General features: G+C 39.1%; 1 protein-coding gene across 4 annotated transcripts in view; it reads right to left on the bottom strand.

Moving 5' to 3' along the window:
• Positions 1-18,535, bottom strand: part of ARHGAP32 (Rho GTPase activating protein 32) — a 300,153-nt gene that overhangs the window by 122,263 nt on the left and 159,355 nt on the right. For all 4 annotated transcript variants that reach the window (XM_077756545.1, XM_077756541.1, XM_077756542.1 and 1 more), the window contains one exon: positions 727-813. In XM_077756545.1, the coding sequence (XP_077612671.1) occupies positions 727-813 (87 nt within the window). The remainder of the gene's footprint in view (positions 1-726; positions 814-18,535) is intronic.

Below are 18,535 nucleotides of genomic sequence, written 5' to 3'. Positions count from 1 at the left end.
ATGGAATCCAAAGCACGCTCTAGGCTCTGAGCTGTAAACACAGAGCCCGACGTGGGGCTCAAACTCACAAACCATAAGATCATGACCTGAGCAGAAGTTGGACACTTAACTGACTGAACCACCCAAGTGGCCCGCCACAAAGTTTTAATACTAAGAGTCAAGAAATAGTGCCTTTCTAAAACACACACACCGCTACTTACACTACAGACACTATATTGAAATGTACTGTCTTGGTTAGAAAAGTGAGCATCTCAGGCAGAACTTCATCTGCTCTTCTACTGTAATAGGGGACTAGTAGCTGATTCATTTAATCTAATCTCAATAAACAATGTATTTATTTCCTTCACTCTTACAATAAGAGTTTTCAATTACATCAGTAAATTAAGTATCTGTAGTACTGATTCTACTGTTTCAACACTGAGTACAAGCAGAACTGCCAATGCAATGGGGACAAAGAATTAAAACATCTGTGTTGCCACAATCACTGGTATTCATTCACAAATGTCTAAAGCCTTAGAAACTTTCTAAAAATTCAAGTTATGATACTAAACTGTGCGTTCTATGTGCGAACACATTTCTCTCTTTTTTAAAGGATACCATTTATTTTCTTAACAATAGTCATGCAGTGTCCAATTTCACTTCAGGATCACAGAAGTAACTTTCTGCGAACTCTATTAGCCACTGGAAGCAATGCACTGAGAGGAGCCTCCACATCCACAAAATTACCTGACAAGCAATGTGCACGAGGTAGACCAGCTCTTTAGATTCACAGCCATTTTTCGTTACTTCACTCTGTTCTTCTGAAAGTGAAAGCTATGTCAAAAAAAAAAAGGGCAGAAGAGAGGAAGAGTCATGATTAATGAGGAAGAATAAATGAGGCATTCAGTAATACTTGAACCCTCCTCACATTAACTCATTGTAAGATATGCCTTTTAATGGAATCTACTGCTTAGGGAAGACAAAATGAAGAATTCAGGATTTTTCAAAAAATATGTTTCTAAGACTTGTCTTTGTAACTTAAATCTAAACTAGCACAACGCACAGCAGATATAAATAAAATACATTCATTCAAGTGTAGGTCTACACCTCCTTAATTTATTTAGTACATTTGTGAAAGGAAGGCAGTAAGGCAGGCACTGAGAGAAACACTGAAAACTCAGAAAATCTGAAATACTGAACCCATATTCTCACATGAGCAACTGGCTAGAAGTGAAAAGTGACCAAACCCTTTAAATGAGGCATGTATTCCCCAGAAGACTTTGCCACAGAATTAATTACTCTTCATTTGTTCCCCAGTATTTAGGCTGAATGTTCACTGTCATTCATCACACCGCTTGCTTTGTGATTTTTTTTTCATACACTACTCTGTTCTCACATTTATTATTACATTTACAAACTCCGCTCCAGAGACACACAGTCCTGAGTTCGGAAGTATCACTAACTAGCTGTACAATACTGACCTACCTACATAATCTCTCACCAGGAAAATGGGAATAATATAATAATGCCTATTCTCAAGTTTGTGAGGATCAAATGAGATAATGCATAGAAAGTGTTCACCAAAATACCTGGGGCTCAGTAAGTACTTAATGTAACTATCATTATAGTTAATATTATTAAACTATAAAGACATACTTATTTTTGAAAGCAGGATCACTGAGGTATTAAAAAAATATTCTGGTATTAAGTAGAAGTTCACAGGATAGGGGCGCCTGGGTGGCTTAGTCAGTAAAGTGTCCGACTTTCACTTGGGTCATGATCTCGCGGTTCGTGGGTTCGAGCCCCGCGTCGGGCTCTGTGCTGACTGCCAGCTCAGAGCCTGGAGCCTGTTTCGGTCTGTGACTCCCTCTCTCTCTGACCCTCCCCTGCTCACGCTGTCTCTCTCTCTCTCCTAGAAATAAATAAAACATTTAAAAAAAAATCCTTAAAAAAAAAAGAAGTTCACAGGATAATGACTATTCTCACACTGGCCAAAATAAGTCAGATTCACTACAAAATCATACTGCAAAAAAAGAGTTAACAGTGAGAAAGAAATCTAAATGAACAAAGTTGCAGAAAGTGGCAAGACATTCATGAGACAGAGGAGATTCAGGGACGTGCCCAGAAGCCTGGTAAAGATGCAGGAGGATAGAGAACCTGCAATGGACAGAGCTAAGGAGAAACCAGCCCTCAAGACTGCATACGGACAGGAGTGATGAACTAAAACTCCAATGAAAACCTTGTAACAGAGAGCCAATGCCCAGCCTAGCCCCAGGTGTACAGACAGGGTCAGTGCACCGAAGGCTGGGGGGGGAGGGGAGCAGGAAAATGGAGAGATGAACCTGTGCAGTGTGTGCAGTCTGCACACAGCAGCTAACCACGCTAGATGGGACACAGGGCAAGAAAGTTCAGAGGGCCCTGTGAGGCGCTCAAGAGTGAGACAGAGAATGAGCACATGCCCTCCCTGAGGTCTTGAACACTGGTGGCTTGGCAGTAAAGCACAAACAGATCTTTAGATATCTCATCAATTTTCACTTTCTCCCAGTGGGGAAAAAAAGACAAGATTTCTAAGCATCCAAACCATAAGAAGAATATAAAATTTTAAAATGACAGTAACTACACGGGCGCCCAGGTAGCTCAGTCGGTTAAACGTCTGACTCTTGATTTCAGCTCAGGTCATGATCTCACAATTCCTGGGATCGAGTCCCATGTCGGGCTCCACACTGACAAGGCAAAGCCTGCTGGCGATTCTCTTTGTCCCTCTCTCTCTGTCCCTCTCCTTCCTCTCTCTCTGGAAATAAACTTAAAAAAAAATAAAAATAAAAATAAATTAAAATGTCACTAACTACAAAAGAAGTGAAGACTAGAAATAAAATCAATCTTCCCACTGGAAGAACTGGGGGGAAGAGAAGAAACTTCCAAATAAAGGCAAAAAGATGGACGTGGAGGAATGAACAGCAAAGGCAGATAGTCGAATGATGTCAGTAAAATGGCAGAGTAGGCAACCCCAAACTCCAGTCCCTTCACAGAAACGTGAACAACCAAGCAAAAACTCTTCCCACCAACTTTCTCAGCGCCCTAGAATACAGTAAAAGGTCTGCGATCACCATGAGAATGCTGAATCAAGAGAAAGCCAACTTAAAAACTCTGTGGTATTTTTACCTGCCCTTGCTCCACCCCTCCTGGTCCCAGTGCACTCCTGTGGAGTAGTCCTAGCCCCAATTACGGGGGGCTCCCCCCACCCCAGATCCAGAAGGAGGAGGAGAGATATCACTGACAAACAACTGTATGTCTCTTCTAATCTGTGAAAAACTGACATAAGGCACACATCTCTTTTTCACCTAGCTTGGAACTCACTCAGGGATTTTAAAAAGCAGCATTGCTAAGATATTGTAACATATACTAAAAGTCTTCAGTCATACAAAGCAAAAGATTATAGTGAAGACATAATATAGACAGCTTAAAGCCAAGGAGAAAGAGCTGAGGAGAGAGGTTCCTTGGGAAACGAGAGCATTCTAAAGTGTCTGTGTATGTTGGGGCATTTAGAAACCCATGAATATGTTCAGGGTAGGATAGGACATATGCATTAAAGACATAAGAAGACCTAGGCTTTTACCTCTAATCTCTGGGCTAAGTCAGAGCTGTAAAGAGCCTGGTTCATTACTGAATGAGTGCCCCCATACAAAGGAAGTATGCAAAGACTGGAGGAAGTGGCTTTCTATTTATTTTCTTTATTTTTTATTTTTAGTTCTTGGCATTCAAGGAATTCCCTGACAAAATACTACCTGAACACAAATAAAAGAAGAACGACTTCAGTGAGCACATATGACACGATCTTTTCATAAACAGTCTGGAAAAGTCACTGAAAAACACAGACTGCAGCCCAGTTCCAAAACCAGCAAACCTGTAGTGAGGCATAGAATCTGATTCCGAGGGTTATCACATAATAATATCCAATGTCCAGTGTACAACAACAACAAAATCACAAGATATACAAGGAAACCGGAAGACATGGGTCATTCACATGAAAAGAAAAAAAAAACAAACACAGAAGCCATCCCTGAGAAGTCTAGATATAGGACTTAACAGTCCTATAAATGTACCACATGAAACACACTCAAAGAGCTCAAAGAAACCACAAAGAACTAAAGGAAACCTGAAAGGGATCTAAATACTAACTAAAACTAAAAATTCACTAAAGGGATCAACAGCAGATTTGGGCAAGAAGAATCAGCTCACACTGAAAGCCAGAATACATCAAAATACAGGTTCCGCCCAGTAACCAAAAACTAGAGCATTTCTTTGAAACCTTTAAAAAAATTTTAATGTTTATTTATTTTTGAGAGAGACAGAACACGAGCAGGGGAGGGGCAGAGAGAGAGGGAGACACAGAACCCAAAGCAGGCTCCAGGCTCTGAGCTGTCAGCACAGAGCCCAACGCGGGGCTTGAACTTACAAACCTTGAGATCATGACCTGAGCCGAAGTCTAATGCTTAACTGAGCCACCCAGGCACTCTGTCTTTTTTTTTTATGTTTGTTGATTTTTGAGAGAAGCTTTGAAACCTTTTAAAAGCCGAAATGGTATAAAGCAAAGAGTATCCTCTGCTTTTCGAAAGTCTACATTATACCACGTTATTTTTACAAAAGACCTCCATTAGTAGCTACCTGGTTTTGCTAACTGAAAGAAATCCAAAAAGGATTTTAGCTTTTATGAAAAAAGCCGTTACGGTACTAATGTAGGTCTTCATCAAAGCAAAGTGGTAAAATGAAAAGTTTCAGAAAGCAGGATACACCTATATACAGTCCAAAGAAGAGAAAGAAAAAGTTTTTATAAAGTAAAATGTGGGGCACTTGGGTGGCTCAGTCAGTTAAGTGTCTGACTTTGGCTCAGGTCATGATCTCGCGGTTGGGGAGTTCAAGTCCCAAATTGGGTTCTCTGCTGTCAGCACAAAGCTCGCTTCAGATCCTCTGTCTCCTCCGACCTCTCTCTCTCTCTGCCCCTCCCCCACTAGTTCTCTCTCTCTATCTTCCTCCTCCTCAAAAATAAATATAAGAAAATTTTAAGAGGGGCCTGGGTGGCTCAGTCAGTTAAGTGTCTGACTCGGTTTTGACTCAGGTCATGATCCCGCAGTTTGTGAGTTCAAGCCCTGCGTCAAGCTTAGTGCTGACACTGTGGAGCCTGCTAGGGATTCTCTCTCTTGCCTCTCTCTCTGCTCCTCTCCCACTCATGTGCTCTGTCTCTCTCTCTCCCAAAATATATAAATAAACTTTAAAAAATAAATAAAAATAAAGAAGATGGAAGAACAGGGTGAAGCACCTGGGTGGCTTAGTTAGTTGAGTGTGCAACTCTTGATTTTGGCTCAAGTCATGATCTCACAGTTGCTGAGACTGAACCCCAGTGCTTAAGATTCTCTCTCTCCTTCTCCCTCTGTCCCTCCTCTGCTTCCTCACAAGTACATACTCTCTCTCTCTCAAAAAAAAAAAAAAAAATTAAAAAGGAAAATGGAAAGAGAATAGGAGAACCAAGACTCTAGACCCCCCCACAAAAACAGGCATTAGCAACTATCAACACACAAGAATGACCTTCTGAAAATCCCAGAATTTGGGAGGTGAGGCCAAACACTTAGATCACAAAAAATAAGAAAAGTCACATCAGAAGGTAAAGAGGAGTGGTTTCACGATGACTATCACCCCTTTCCCAGGCCCGCACAGGACACACCAGAAAACTTTCCCTAGGACTGTGGCTGTTTGTTGGGGGAAAAGAGCCCATGAGAGATATCCAGCTTCCCCAAGGCTTATGATCTTCAGGAGGCCCATTCCTGTCTTTCCTCACAGGGAACACTGAAGAATCGGCAGCGGGAGACCACCTACGGTCACTTAGTAACAAAGAGAGTGGGTGGGACACAGAGCAACCAGCCAATGGATATTGGTACCATGACATGGTGGCACTATGTCCCTGCCGGCAACCTCGCCTGATAAGAATGCCCCAACAACAGCTCTGCCATTCTACAGAGCCAAAATGCAGGTCAGCCCAGGGGCCACAGTTACCAGTTTTGTCTGACTGGGGTCTCCAATCAACCAGCCAACCATAGAGCAGTCAGTAACACGACCAGATTGCAGAGCCTGGCTTCCAACCTGTGCCCAGATGCAAGGCACAGTCTGTGGCCCTGCCCAGGCTGGGAGACCAGTCAGGGAACACTCCTGACAAGGCACAGCCAGGAGCCCTGACCAGGTAGAAAATCCAACCAGCTACCCTGACCAAATACAGCAAAAGATGTGCATACTCCCTTCATCACAGAGACCAGCCTGTGTCCCTGCCCCAAAGCACAAGACACCCTTCAGCCTCACTCAATCACAGAGTCCAGCCTGTGCACCCACCTAAATATAAATACTAGTCTGGCACCATATGACCATGCAGTACAGACTGGTGGCCACACTAACCAGGGATGATGACTAAGCCCAGCCTATATCCCTGTGCAATCACAGACTCCAGCAAGTGATTAGCACTACCTAACCAAGGAGCCAGCAGATGATTTCACCCAATGATAGGGCCAAGCCAGTAACCCACCTGACCTCAAACAATGTCCAGTGACCTCAAACATCAGAGACCCCAGCAGGATTCAATGCCTACCCACAGATGCTACTAGCTGCACCATTCAAACTCACAAGCTGGGGGAACTGTTGAAAGTCTTTCCCTGTCAACTGTACCTATAAAAACTGGTAGAGGTGACCACTTCCTCAAATGTCCAGACACCAATATAAGAACACAAGGATCATGACAAATCAGGGAAACATGACATCACCAAAGGAATAAACATCGAATAAGTAATGCTAAAAGAAGAAAGATCTAGGTGACAAAGAATTCAGAATGATTATCTTAAAGAAGTTTAGTGAAATACTAAAATAAGAGAGAAAGAGAGACAACTAAACAAACAGGGAAATATTACATAAACAAAATGAGAAGTTTAAGATAAAGAAATAATTTTTGGGGGGGTGTCTGGGCGGCTCAGTGAGTTAAGCATCTGACTTCAGCTCAGGTCATGATCTCATAGTATGTGACTATGGACCCTACATCGGGCTCTGTGCTGACGGCACCAAGACTAGAACCTGCTTCAGATTTAGCACAAAGCTAAAGAACAGAATGACTGCACTGAAAAATTCAATAGAGTGTCAACAGCAGACTCAATCAAGTAAAAGAAATAATGAACTTGAAGATAGATATTTTGAAATTATTTGTCAGAAAAGCAAAAAGAAAAGGAAATTTAAAAATAGGAAGAAAGAGCACAGAACTTATAGGAAATGTTAAGTGCAAAAATACAGGAATTATTGGAGTCCCAAGAGAAGAAGAAGAAAAAGGGGCAGAAACCATATCTAATGAAACAATGGCTGAATGCTTCTCAAATTTGAGAAGAGATAAGGAAATCCAGGTATGTGAAGCTGAAATATCACTAAACATATTGAACCCAAAGCAAATTTCACCATGGCAGATTATAGTCAGTCAAAAATCAAACAAAAAGAATTCTGAAAACAGCAAAAGAAAAGAGACTTGCACATTCAAGAGAATCCCCATAGTTATCAGCAGATTTTTCAGTAGACATTTTACAGACCATAAGAGAGTAGGATGATATGTTCAAAGTACTGAAAGAACAAAACTGACAAATTAATAATATTATACATGGCAAGCTGCCCATCAGAAATGACGGACTTTCCCAAACAAAAAACACCTGAGGGAGTTCACCACCCTACTTGCATTACAAGAAATTCTGAAGAGAGTTCTTCAAGCTGAAATGAAAAGGTATGAATTAACAAAGTAAAAACATAAATGTATGAAACTCAAGAATAAAGGCAAACACATAGTCAAATTGGAATAGTGGTATATAAATCACTTCTGATGCCAGTACAAAAGTTAAAAGACAAATTAAAAATGCTGTGAGTAGATACCAAATATAAAAAGATGTAACTTGTAATAACAATCACTTAAAATGGGAGAGGAAGAATAGAATAGTTTTTCTATGTAATCCAACTTAGGTTCTTACCAGCTTAAAATAGGATATTACAAGATATTTTATGTAAACCTCATAGTAATCATAGAGGAAAAACTTAAATAGTAGATACAAGAAAGAGAATAAAGGAAACAGAGTAAAATGCCACAATTCATCAGATCACCAACAAAGACATAAAGCATTAAGAAGGCAACAAAAGAAATACAGATCAAACAGAAAACAACAAAATGTCTTGAGTCAACAAGATCAATGATACAAGCTTGATGAGCAAATTCTATATCCATGAGAAACAGTTTATAACCTTAATTGAACAGTTTTTTATTTAAAATGTTCCAAATAACCAGTCTTCTAAAATAAGCTGAACAGAAACTGCAGTTACTACTATTTCACAGACGATGTCAGTGTAAACTTTTTTAAAGCAGATTATTACAGCAGAACTTCTTTTATTTATTTATTTATTTCTGAGAGAGACAGAGTGAGAGAGAGAGAGAGTGAGAGCAGGGGAGGGTCAGAGAGAGAGATTGAGTGAGACACAGAATCTGAAACAAGCTCCAGGCTCTGAGCTAGCTGTCAGCACAGAGCCCGATGTGGGGCTCGAACCCATGAAGCATGAGATCATGACCTGAACCGAAGTCGGACACTTAACGGACTGAGCCACCCAGGTGCCCCATATTACAGCAGAACTTCTTACAATTTAGTCAGAAATGAATTTCATGATAGAAGAATGAGAAGAAATTTAAATTTAAGATAAATCTTTATCCTTCCTAACTACTGTTCTCTATATTCTGTGGCTTGACAGGTAAATACATGCTATTTTGCATTATAAAAACAAAGTACCAGTAGCCTTGATGCTTTATATTAGCAAAACGCTTTGTGTCAATAACCTTTCCCAATTAAAATTTCTCATTTAGCACTACTATAATCTGTGAGTCAATTTTGTTTTAATTTTAGGCTGTTCAAAAATTAAGGTTGAATTTAAGTAGTTGGGGCTCCTAATCTTCTATTTCTAGACCAGTGTCTAGTTAAAAGCAGTCAGGGCAAATTATTCTTTCTCTTAGATATATTCAAAACAGCCTCACTCCTCCTCCAAAACAGTCGCACTCCTCCTCCCTTCCAACTACTTCTTTCCTTATCCCTATGTCCTACTCCTAGTTCATCAACTTGAAGGATCAAATTCTCAAGTCTAACTGATGACTCGTTTCACCCACATAGTTTTTTAAATTCCAGTAAACATAAAGTGTTATATTAGTTTCAGGTGTACAATACAGTGATTCAGTAACTCCATATGTTACTCAGGGCTCGTTAAGATAAGTGTACTCTTAATCCCCTTCACTTATTTCACCCACCCACCCCCACCTCACCTCTGGCAACCATCAATATGTTCCCTTAGTTAAAACTTTGGGGTTTTTTGCTTTGTCTCTTTTTTATCTCTCTCTCTTCCTCATTCATTTTTTGTTTCTCAAGTTCCACATATGAGTGAAATCACATGGTATTTGTCTTTCTATGACTGGCTTATTTCAGTTAGCCCTATACTCTCTAGCATTATACAACAATCCATGTTACTGCAAATGGCAAGATTCCATCCTTTTTATGGTTGAGTAATATTCCATTGTATGTGTGTGTGTGTGTGTATATATATATATATACATATCACTGCTTTTTTATCCATTCATCTTATTGATGGACACAGGCTGCTTCCATAATTTGGCTATTATAAATAATGCTGTGATATCACTTCTCAGCCTTTTGGGTAAGATCAAGTGTAACAATGCTGCAATAAATATAGAGGTGCATATATCACTTCAAATTAGTGTTTTCATATTCTTTAGGTAAATACCCAGTACCATGATTACTGAATCACAGGGTAGTCCTATTTTTAATTTTTTGAGGAACCTCCACACTGTCTTCCACAATAGCTGTACCAGTTTGCATTCCCACCAACAGTACACAAGGGTTCCTCTTCCTCCACATCTTTGCTAACACTTGTTTCTTCAGTTTTTGGTTTTAGCCATTCTGACAAGAGTGAGGTGGTATCTCATTGTGGTTTTTGATTTGCATTTCCCTGCTGATGAGTGGTGTTGAGCATCTTTCCCCATGTGTCTGTTGGCCCTCTGGATGTCTTCTTTAGAGAAATCTCTGTTCATCTCTTTTGCCCATTTTTAACTGGATTACTTGTTATTTTGTTGTTTGTCTGCTTGGTGTTCTTTTCTCTAAGTTCTTTATATACTTTGGATACTAACACTTCAATGAATATGACATTTGCAGGGGCGCCTGAGTGGCTCAGTCGGTTAAGTGTCTAACTTCGGCTCAGTTCATGATCTCATGGTTCGTGTGTTCGAGCCCCACATCGGGCTCTGTGCTGACTGCCAGCTCAGAGCCTGGAGCCTGCTTCTGATTCTGTGTCTCCCTCTCTCTCTGACCCTGCCCTGCTCATGCTGCCTCTCTCTCACAAATAAAATTTTAGAAAACATTAAAATTTTTTAAAAAAAGAATATGTCATTTGCAAATATCTTCTCCCATTCGGTAGGTTGTCTTTTAGTTTTGTGGGTTATTTCCTTTGCTGTGTAAAAAGTTTTTTATTTTGATGTAGTCCTAAAAACTTATTTTTTATTTTGTTTCCCTTGCCTACAGAAACAAAGATGTTGTTATAGCTAAAATTACTACCTGTGCTCTCTTCAGGGAATTTTATGGTTTCAGGTCTCACATTTAGGTCCTTATTTCATTCTGAGTTTATTTTTCTGTATACTGAAAGAAAGTAGTCCAGTTTCATTCTTTTCCATGTAGCTGTCCAGTTTTCCCAACATCATTTGTGGGGTTTGGTTTGGATTTGAATTTTTTTAACATTTATTTATTTTTGAGAGACAGAGAGACAGAGCATGAGCAGAGGAGGGCAGAGAGAAAGGGAGACACAGAATCCGAAGCAGGCTCCAGGCTCCAAGCTGTCAGCCCAGAGCCCGACGTGGGGCTCAAACTCACAAACCACGAGATGAGCCAAAGTCAGCTGCTTAACCAAATGAGCCACCCAGGTGCCCCACAACATCATTTGTTGAAGAGACTTTTCCCCCATTGCCTTCTTCGTTGAAGAGTAACTGACTATATAATTGTGAACTTGTTTCTGAGCTTCCTATTCTGTTCCATTGACCTATGTCTTTTTTTGTACCAGGACCATACTTTTTTAATTACGACAGCTTGAAGTCTGGAACTGTGATACTCCAGTTTTGCCTTTCTTTTACAAGACTGCTTTGGCTACATGGGATCTTTTGTGGTTCCATACACATTTTTTAATTGTTCTAGTTCTGAGAAAAATGCTGTTGGTATTTTGATGGAGACTGCATTAAATGTATAAACTGTTTTGGGTGGTATAACCATATCTATGTGGTGGTTAACATTCATCTATGTTTTATAGTTTTCAGTGTACAGGTCTTTCACCTCCTAGTGAAGTTTATTCCTAGGTACTTTAATATTTTTGGTGCAAGGGTAAATGGGATTGTTTTCTTAATTTCTCTTTCTGTTGCTTCATAATTAGTTTATAGAAATCCAACAGATTACGGTACATTGATTTTGTATCCTGCAACTTAACTGAACTCATTTATCAGTTTTACTAATTTTTTGGAGTCTTTCAGGTTTTCTATATATAAGTATCACATCATCTGCAAAAAATTAAAGCTCTACTTCTTCTTTAACAATATGAATGCCTTTCACTTTTGTTGTTGTCTGATTGCTGTGGCTAGGACTTCCAGTATGATGTTGAATAAAAGTGGTGAAAAGGGACATCCTTGTCTCGTTCCTTAAAGGAAAAGCTCTGTTTTTCCCCATTGAAGAAGATGTGTGTGGGTTTTTCATATATGGCCTTCATTGTCAGACATTCCCTCTAAACCTACTTTGTTGAAGGCTTTCATCATAAATGGATGTTGTGCTTTGTCAAATGCTTTTTCTATATCTATGGGAATGATCATAAGGTTTTTATCATCTCTCTCATTGATGGATCAAGCTGATTGATTTGCAAATACTGAACCACCCTTACATCCCAGGAATAAACCCCACTTGATTGTGGTGAATGATTTTTTAATGTATGTTGGGTTTGGTTTGCTAATATTTTGGTGAGAATTTTGCATCTATATTCATCAGAGCTACTGGCCTGTAGTTCCCTTTTTGTGATGTTTTTATCTGGTTTGGGTATCAGGGTAATGCTGGCTTCACAGGAATGTGGAAGATTTCCTTCCTCTTTCATTTTTTTGGAAAAGCTTAAGAAAAATAGGTATTCGCTCTTCTTTAAATGTTTGATAGAATTATGTGTAGCCATCTGGTCATGGACTTTGTTCAGTGGTAGTTCTGTGATTACGGATTCAATTTTATTGCTGGTAACTGTCTGTTCAAATTTTCTGTTTCTTCCTGCTTCAGTTTTGGTAAGTTATATGTTTCTAGAAATTTACCCTTTTCTAGGTTGTCTAATTTGTTGGCATATAATTTTTCATAAAATTCTCTTATAATTGTTTATATTTCTGTACTGTCAGTTGTTATTTCTCCTCTTTCATTTGTGATTTTATTTGAGTCCTCTCTCTTTTTTGGTGAGTCTGGCTAGAGGTTTATTGATTTTGTTGATCTTTTCAAAGAACCAACCCCTGGTTTCATTGATCTATTTTTTTAGTTTTACTTCTGCTCTAATCTTTACTATTTCTTTCTTTCTGCTGGTTTGGGGTTTGTTTCTTCTTTTCCTAGTCTGTTAAGGTATAAGGTTAGGTTTCTTATTTGAGATTTTTTTATTTGAGATTTTTCTTGCTTCCTGAGGTAGACCTGTATTGCTATAAACATCCCTCTTAGAACAAATTTTCCTGCATCCCAAGGATTTTGGACCTTTGCATTTTCATTTCTCCACAGGTAATTTTTTATTTCCTCTTTGATTTCTTGGTTGACCTATTTATTGTTTAGTAGTATATTATTTCACCTCCATGTATCTGTGCTCTTTCCAGATTTTTTCTTGTGGTTGATCTCTAGTTTCACAGCATTGTAGTCAAAAAAACATGCATGATATGACTTTGATCTTTTTGAATTTGTTGAGACTTGTTCTGTAGTTTAATATGTGATCTATTCTGGAAAATATTATGTGCACACTTGAAAAAAATGTATATTTTGCTGTTTTAGGATGGAATGTTCTGAATATATCTGTTAAGTCCATCTGGTCTAGTGTATCATTAAAAACCATGGTTTCCTTATTGTTTATTTGGATGATCTGTCCATTGACATAAATGGGGTGATGAAGACCTCCACTATTATTATATTACTATCACCTACTTCCTTTATGTTGGTTATTAACTTTTATGCATTTGGATCCTTCTATGGTGGGTGCAGAAATATTTACAATTTTTATATCTTCTTATTGGATGGCCCCCTTTACTATTATCTGTAACTCTTGTTACAGTCTTTGTTTTAAAGTCTATTTTTTCCAATAAAAGTATTGCTATCCTGACTTTCTTTCCCATTTGCATAAGGAAATGCTTTCATTTCCAGTTCCCACTTTTCTTACTCTTTCTAATCTATTTGCATAACAATGTTTCTCCATTCCTTCACTTTCAATATGGATGTATCTTTAGATCTGAAATGAGTCTCTTGTTGGCAGTATATAAATGGGTCTTATTTTTTTAATCCATTCCATCACACTATGTATTTTGACTAAAGCATTTTGTCCATCTACATTTAAAGTAATTACTAATAGGTGTGTATTTATTACTATTTGTTACTTGTTTTGTGGTTGTTTTTGTAGTTCTTCTCTATCTTTCCTTCCATTGCTCTCTTCTCTCATAGTTTGCTGGCTTTCTTTTGTGATATACTCTGATTCCTTTCTCTTTATTTTTTGTATATGTATTACTGGGTTTTGGTTTACCATTTCTATTAGGTTTGTATATAACATCTTCTGCATACAGCAGTTTATATTAAGTTGATGGGTCACTTAATTTTGAACTCATTCTTTACTTCTCTTCCACCCCCTAACCCTCATATTTTAGGTATGTGGTGTTATACTTTACATCCTTTTATTCTGTGAATCTCTTGATTTTTACATATATACTTATTTTTACTGCTTTTGCGCTTCCTACTTTTCTTACTCTTACTTATGGTTTTTTCTCTCCATTCAGAGTCCCCTTTCAACCTTTCTTGTAGGGCTGAGTTAGTGGTCATGAATTCCTTTAACTTTTGATTGACAAACTCTTCTCCTTCTATTCTGAATGACAGTCTTGCAGGATAGAGTATTCTTGGCTGCAGGCTTTTTCCTTCCAGCACTTTGAATCTACCATGCCACTCCTTTTGTAGCCTGCAAAGTTGCTGCTGAAAAATCCGCTAATAGACTTAAAGAGTTTAAGTCTTGTATGAACTGATCTTCTTTTCTCTTGCTACTTTTTTTTTTTTTTTAATGTTTTATTTATTTCCAGGATAGAGAGACAGCGTGAGCAGGGGAGGGTCAGAGAGAGAGGGAGTCACAGACTGAAACAGGCTCCAGGCTCTGAGCTGGCAGTCAGCACAGAGCCCGACGCGGGGCTCGAACCCACGAACCGTGAGATCATGACCTAAGCAAAAGTCGGACGCTTAACCGACTAAGCCACCCAGGCGCCCCTCTTGCTACTTTTAAAATTCTCTCTTCATCACTCCTTTTTACCATTTTAATTATTACGTGTCTTGGTATCGATCTCCTTGGGTTGATTCTGTTGGGAGATCTCTGTGCCTCTTGGATCTGGATTTCTGTTTCCATCCTCAGATTCAATAAGTTTTCAGCTATTATATTATCAAATAAATTTTCTGTCTACTTTTCTCTCTCTTCTTCTGGGATCCCTATAATATATACGTTATTTTGCTTGTAATCACGGAGTTTCCTAAGTCTATTTTCATTTTGCATAATTTTATTTTCTCTCACCTACTCAGCTTGATTACTTTCCATTACTCTGTCCCCCAGGTCATTGATTCATTTTTCTGCTTCCTCTGGTCTGCTATTTATTCCATCTGGTGTATTTTTAATTTCATTTATTGTGTTTTTCATCTCTAATTGGTTGCTTTTTATGTCTTTGTTAAGAGTCTTTCTGATGTCCTCCATTCTTTTCTCAAGTCCAGTAAATATCTTTATGATTGTTATTTTAAATTCTCTATCAGGCACATTAGTTATCTCCATTTTGCTTAGATCTCTTGCTATAGTTTTGTCCTAGTGTTTCATTTGGGACATGGTCCTCTGTCTCATTTTGTCTAACTCTCTGTGTCTGTGTCTGTGTGTTAGAAAAGCCAGGTAGGTCTCCTGTTCTTGGAAGTAATGGCCTCATCAAGAAGAGATCCTATAGTGCCCTGCAGTGCACTGGTTCCATGTTTATGGAAGAGTATCTCCTATGTGTGTTGTATGTGCCTTGCTGTTGTGGCTCAGCCACTTTTTCCTTCAGTCCAGTCATCGGCTGTGGCTCTCTTTGCCTGCTGCGGGAAGTGTTTGCCATCTATGATGATAGTGGACCAGTCTGGGGCCACCTTGGGCTTGAGTTTAGTCAAACCAGGCATTTGTCAGACATAACAGTAGTACCAAACTGCCACACACCCCTATGTTGCCCCCTGAGACAATTTGCTGGTGGGTGGGCCCTGCAATTAGCCCAACTGTCTGCAGCCAGCCCACTGCTGGGGCCACAGTATGACTCCCAAGGATAGGAACTACTTTGGTGTGGTGGTGGCCCCCGTTGGGACTGCTTCCCCTGCCAGGCTTGTGGCCGGCCCCAGGCTGAGTGGGCTCTGGCAAAGAGTGTAAGAGAGAGGACTAACCATACAGTGTCCAAAAGGTTTGTGTCCCAGAAAGAGGGCACATGTTGACTGCCTGGACCTGGTAGTCTGGCAGGTTATGTAGTTTTAACAAGATGCCTGGCAATCTGCTTGTAAAATGAGACCTGCTGCCAGTGCCAAACCAAAGCCAGCTGGGGGGTCACAAAGTTCACGTGGGGTCCACAATTTTAACAACAGACACCCACCCTTCTGCAGGAGGGGGCCTACCATTGCTTCTGCCACCACCTAAACCAAGGCCCTACAAAGCATACAGGTTAAAGACACAGTGTTAGCAAGAAATGCACTGGTCTTCTTGGGAGGGAACCTGCAGCAGTGGGACTGAATCAAGCATGACTGGAAATGGCAGATTCGCCAAAGGGCAGGGGGGTGTAGGTAGCAAGTGTTTGCTGTTTCTCACAAGTGGCCAGTGTGTTTATCTTGGGGGAGGAGGAGTGAAATGGCACCTACCAGCTCCTTTGTTCCTGGAGGAGTCTCCCAGACATCTTTGTCTCTCTAGGACACAGGCTGAGATTAGTAAATAACTCTCCCCTATGCCCCAGGTGTTTTTCAAACCGCTGCTTCTATGCTGTGTCTCTGCTGGCTTTTTGTTGTGCTGTCTCTTTAAGGGCAGGGACTCCATTCCTATTGCCCTTCAGCTCTCCCAGAGCTTTGCGTCCTACTAGCTGTGAGAACTCACCAAATTCAGCCCCTCTAGTTTTCAAAGCCAAATGTTATGGGGATTTGGCTTCCCCATGCAGGCTCCTCATTGTGAGAGTCTGTCTCTCTCCCTTCTCTGCATCCACAAATCCCCTTCTCTCACAGATGGCCCACAGGTCTGTTTTGCTCCCCACGCATCTTCGCATCTTTGCATCTTCGCCTTTCCTATCCTCTTCATTATGGCCTCTTCCCTACCTTAACTTGTGATGTTTATTCTGCCAGTCTTTAAGCTGTTTTCAACTGTTTACCCTGATGTGAATGTTACCAAGTTATATCTGGGGCATGAGGTGAGCTTAGAATCCTCCTACTCTGCCATCTTCCCAGCTTCTATCTGTAATTATTTTAAATGTAAATGGATTAAATTTCCCAGTAGAGTAACAGACAGTAGGTAAATGTATATAAAGCTAGATTCAACTACAAGGTGCCTAAAAGAGATTCATTTTAGCTTTAAAAACTAAAAGTGAAGAGATTTATAAACTAAACATGAAGGATTAGGGAAAAAATACTTCTTGCAAATGGAACCAAAAGACAAGTGGGATGACTATACTTATGTTAGACAAAGTAAACCTTAAGTCAAAAAGTGTCACAAAAGAGACACCTGGGTGGCTCAGACAGTGAAGCATCCACCTCCTGATTTCAGCTTAAGACATCATCTCATGGTTCATGAGATCCAGCCCCATGCAGGCTAACAGCACAGAGCTTGCTTGGCATTTTCTCTCTCCTTTCTCTCTGCCCCTCCCCTACTCACACAATCTCTCATGCAAAGTCTCGCAAAATAAAATAAATAAACTTTTTTAAAAAGTGTCACAAAAAAGGTCATTAAATAAAACCAAAGGGCTCAAGTCATGAAGAACATAAACAATTGTAAATATTTATGTACTCAACACTGGAGCTCTTAAATATATTAAGCAAATATTTATAGAAACAAAAGAAGGAGTAAAGAGCAATACAACAATAGTGGGAGATATTAATATCTGACTCAACATGGAGAGATCATCCATGTTCTACCTATACATGAATACATATTCTTCCTAAAATGCACAGGAAACAGTCTCCAGGACAGATCACACATTATATCACAGAATATGTCTTTGGAAATTCAAGAAGGCTGAAATCATGCCAAGTATCTTTTCCAACTAGTATGAAATTAAAAGTTAATAACAGCAAGTAAACTAGAAAATTCATTCAATATGTGTAAATAATATTCTCCTGAATAACCAATGGGTGCAAAAAGAAATAAAAAATAAAATCAAGAAAATATCTCGAGAAAACAAAATGGAAGTACAATATAACAAAACTTGTAAGATGCAACAAAAATAGTTCTGAGAGAAGTTTATAGTGACAAATATCCATATTAAGAAAAAAATATCTCAAACAACTTATCTTTACACTTCAAGGAACTAGAAAAAGAAGAAAAAACTAAGCCCAGTTTTCAGAAATAAATTATAAGAATAAAATAAATACATGAAATAGGAATAAATGAAAATAAAAACAGAATGAAAGAAAAACAACATAAAAGATCAACAAAATGGGGCACCTAGGTGACTTAGTCAGTTAAGCAGAGGACTTCAGCTCAGGTTATGATCTCACAGTTTGTGAGTTTGAGCCCTGCATGGAGCTCTGCACTGACAGCATGGAGCCTGCTTGAATCTTCTGTCTCTCTTTCTCTCTGCTCCTCCCCCATGCTCTCTCTCTCTCTGCCAAAAATAAACTTTTTTTAAAAAAAAAAGATCAATAAAACTAAAAGGTGGTTTTTAAAAAGATAAACAGAATTGAAAAACTTGTAGCTAGACTGTGGAAAAAGAGAAGGCTCACATAAAATTATATATGAAAAAGACATTATAAGTGATAGCAAGAAATACAAAGAATCACAAGAGACTCCTACCAACAATAATACGTCAAAAATCGGATAACCTAGAAGATATGAATAAATTCTTAGAAACATATGCCTACCAAGAGCAAATTGTAAAGAAATAAAATTTTAATAGACAGATAACAAGGAGATTGAATCCATAACCAAAAACCTTCTAACAAAGAAAAGGCCTGGGCCTAATGAC

This window comes from Crocuta crocuta, unplaced genomic scaffold, assembly GCF_008692635.1.
Source record: "Crocuta crocuta isolate KB4526 unplaced genomic scaffold, BGI_CrCroc_1.0 scaffold172, whole genome shotgun sequence".
Lineage (NCBI taxonomy): Eukaryota > Metazoa > Chordata > Mammalia > Carnivora > Hyaenidae > Crocuta > Crocuta crocuta.
The sequence above is the reverse complement of the archived record's forward strand: the minus strand, read 5'-3'. Positions and strand labels throughout refer to the sequence as shown.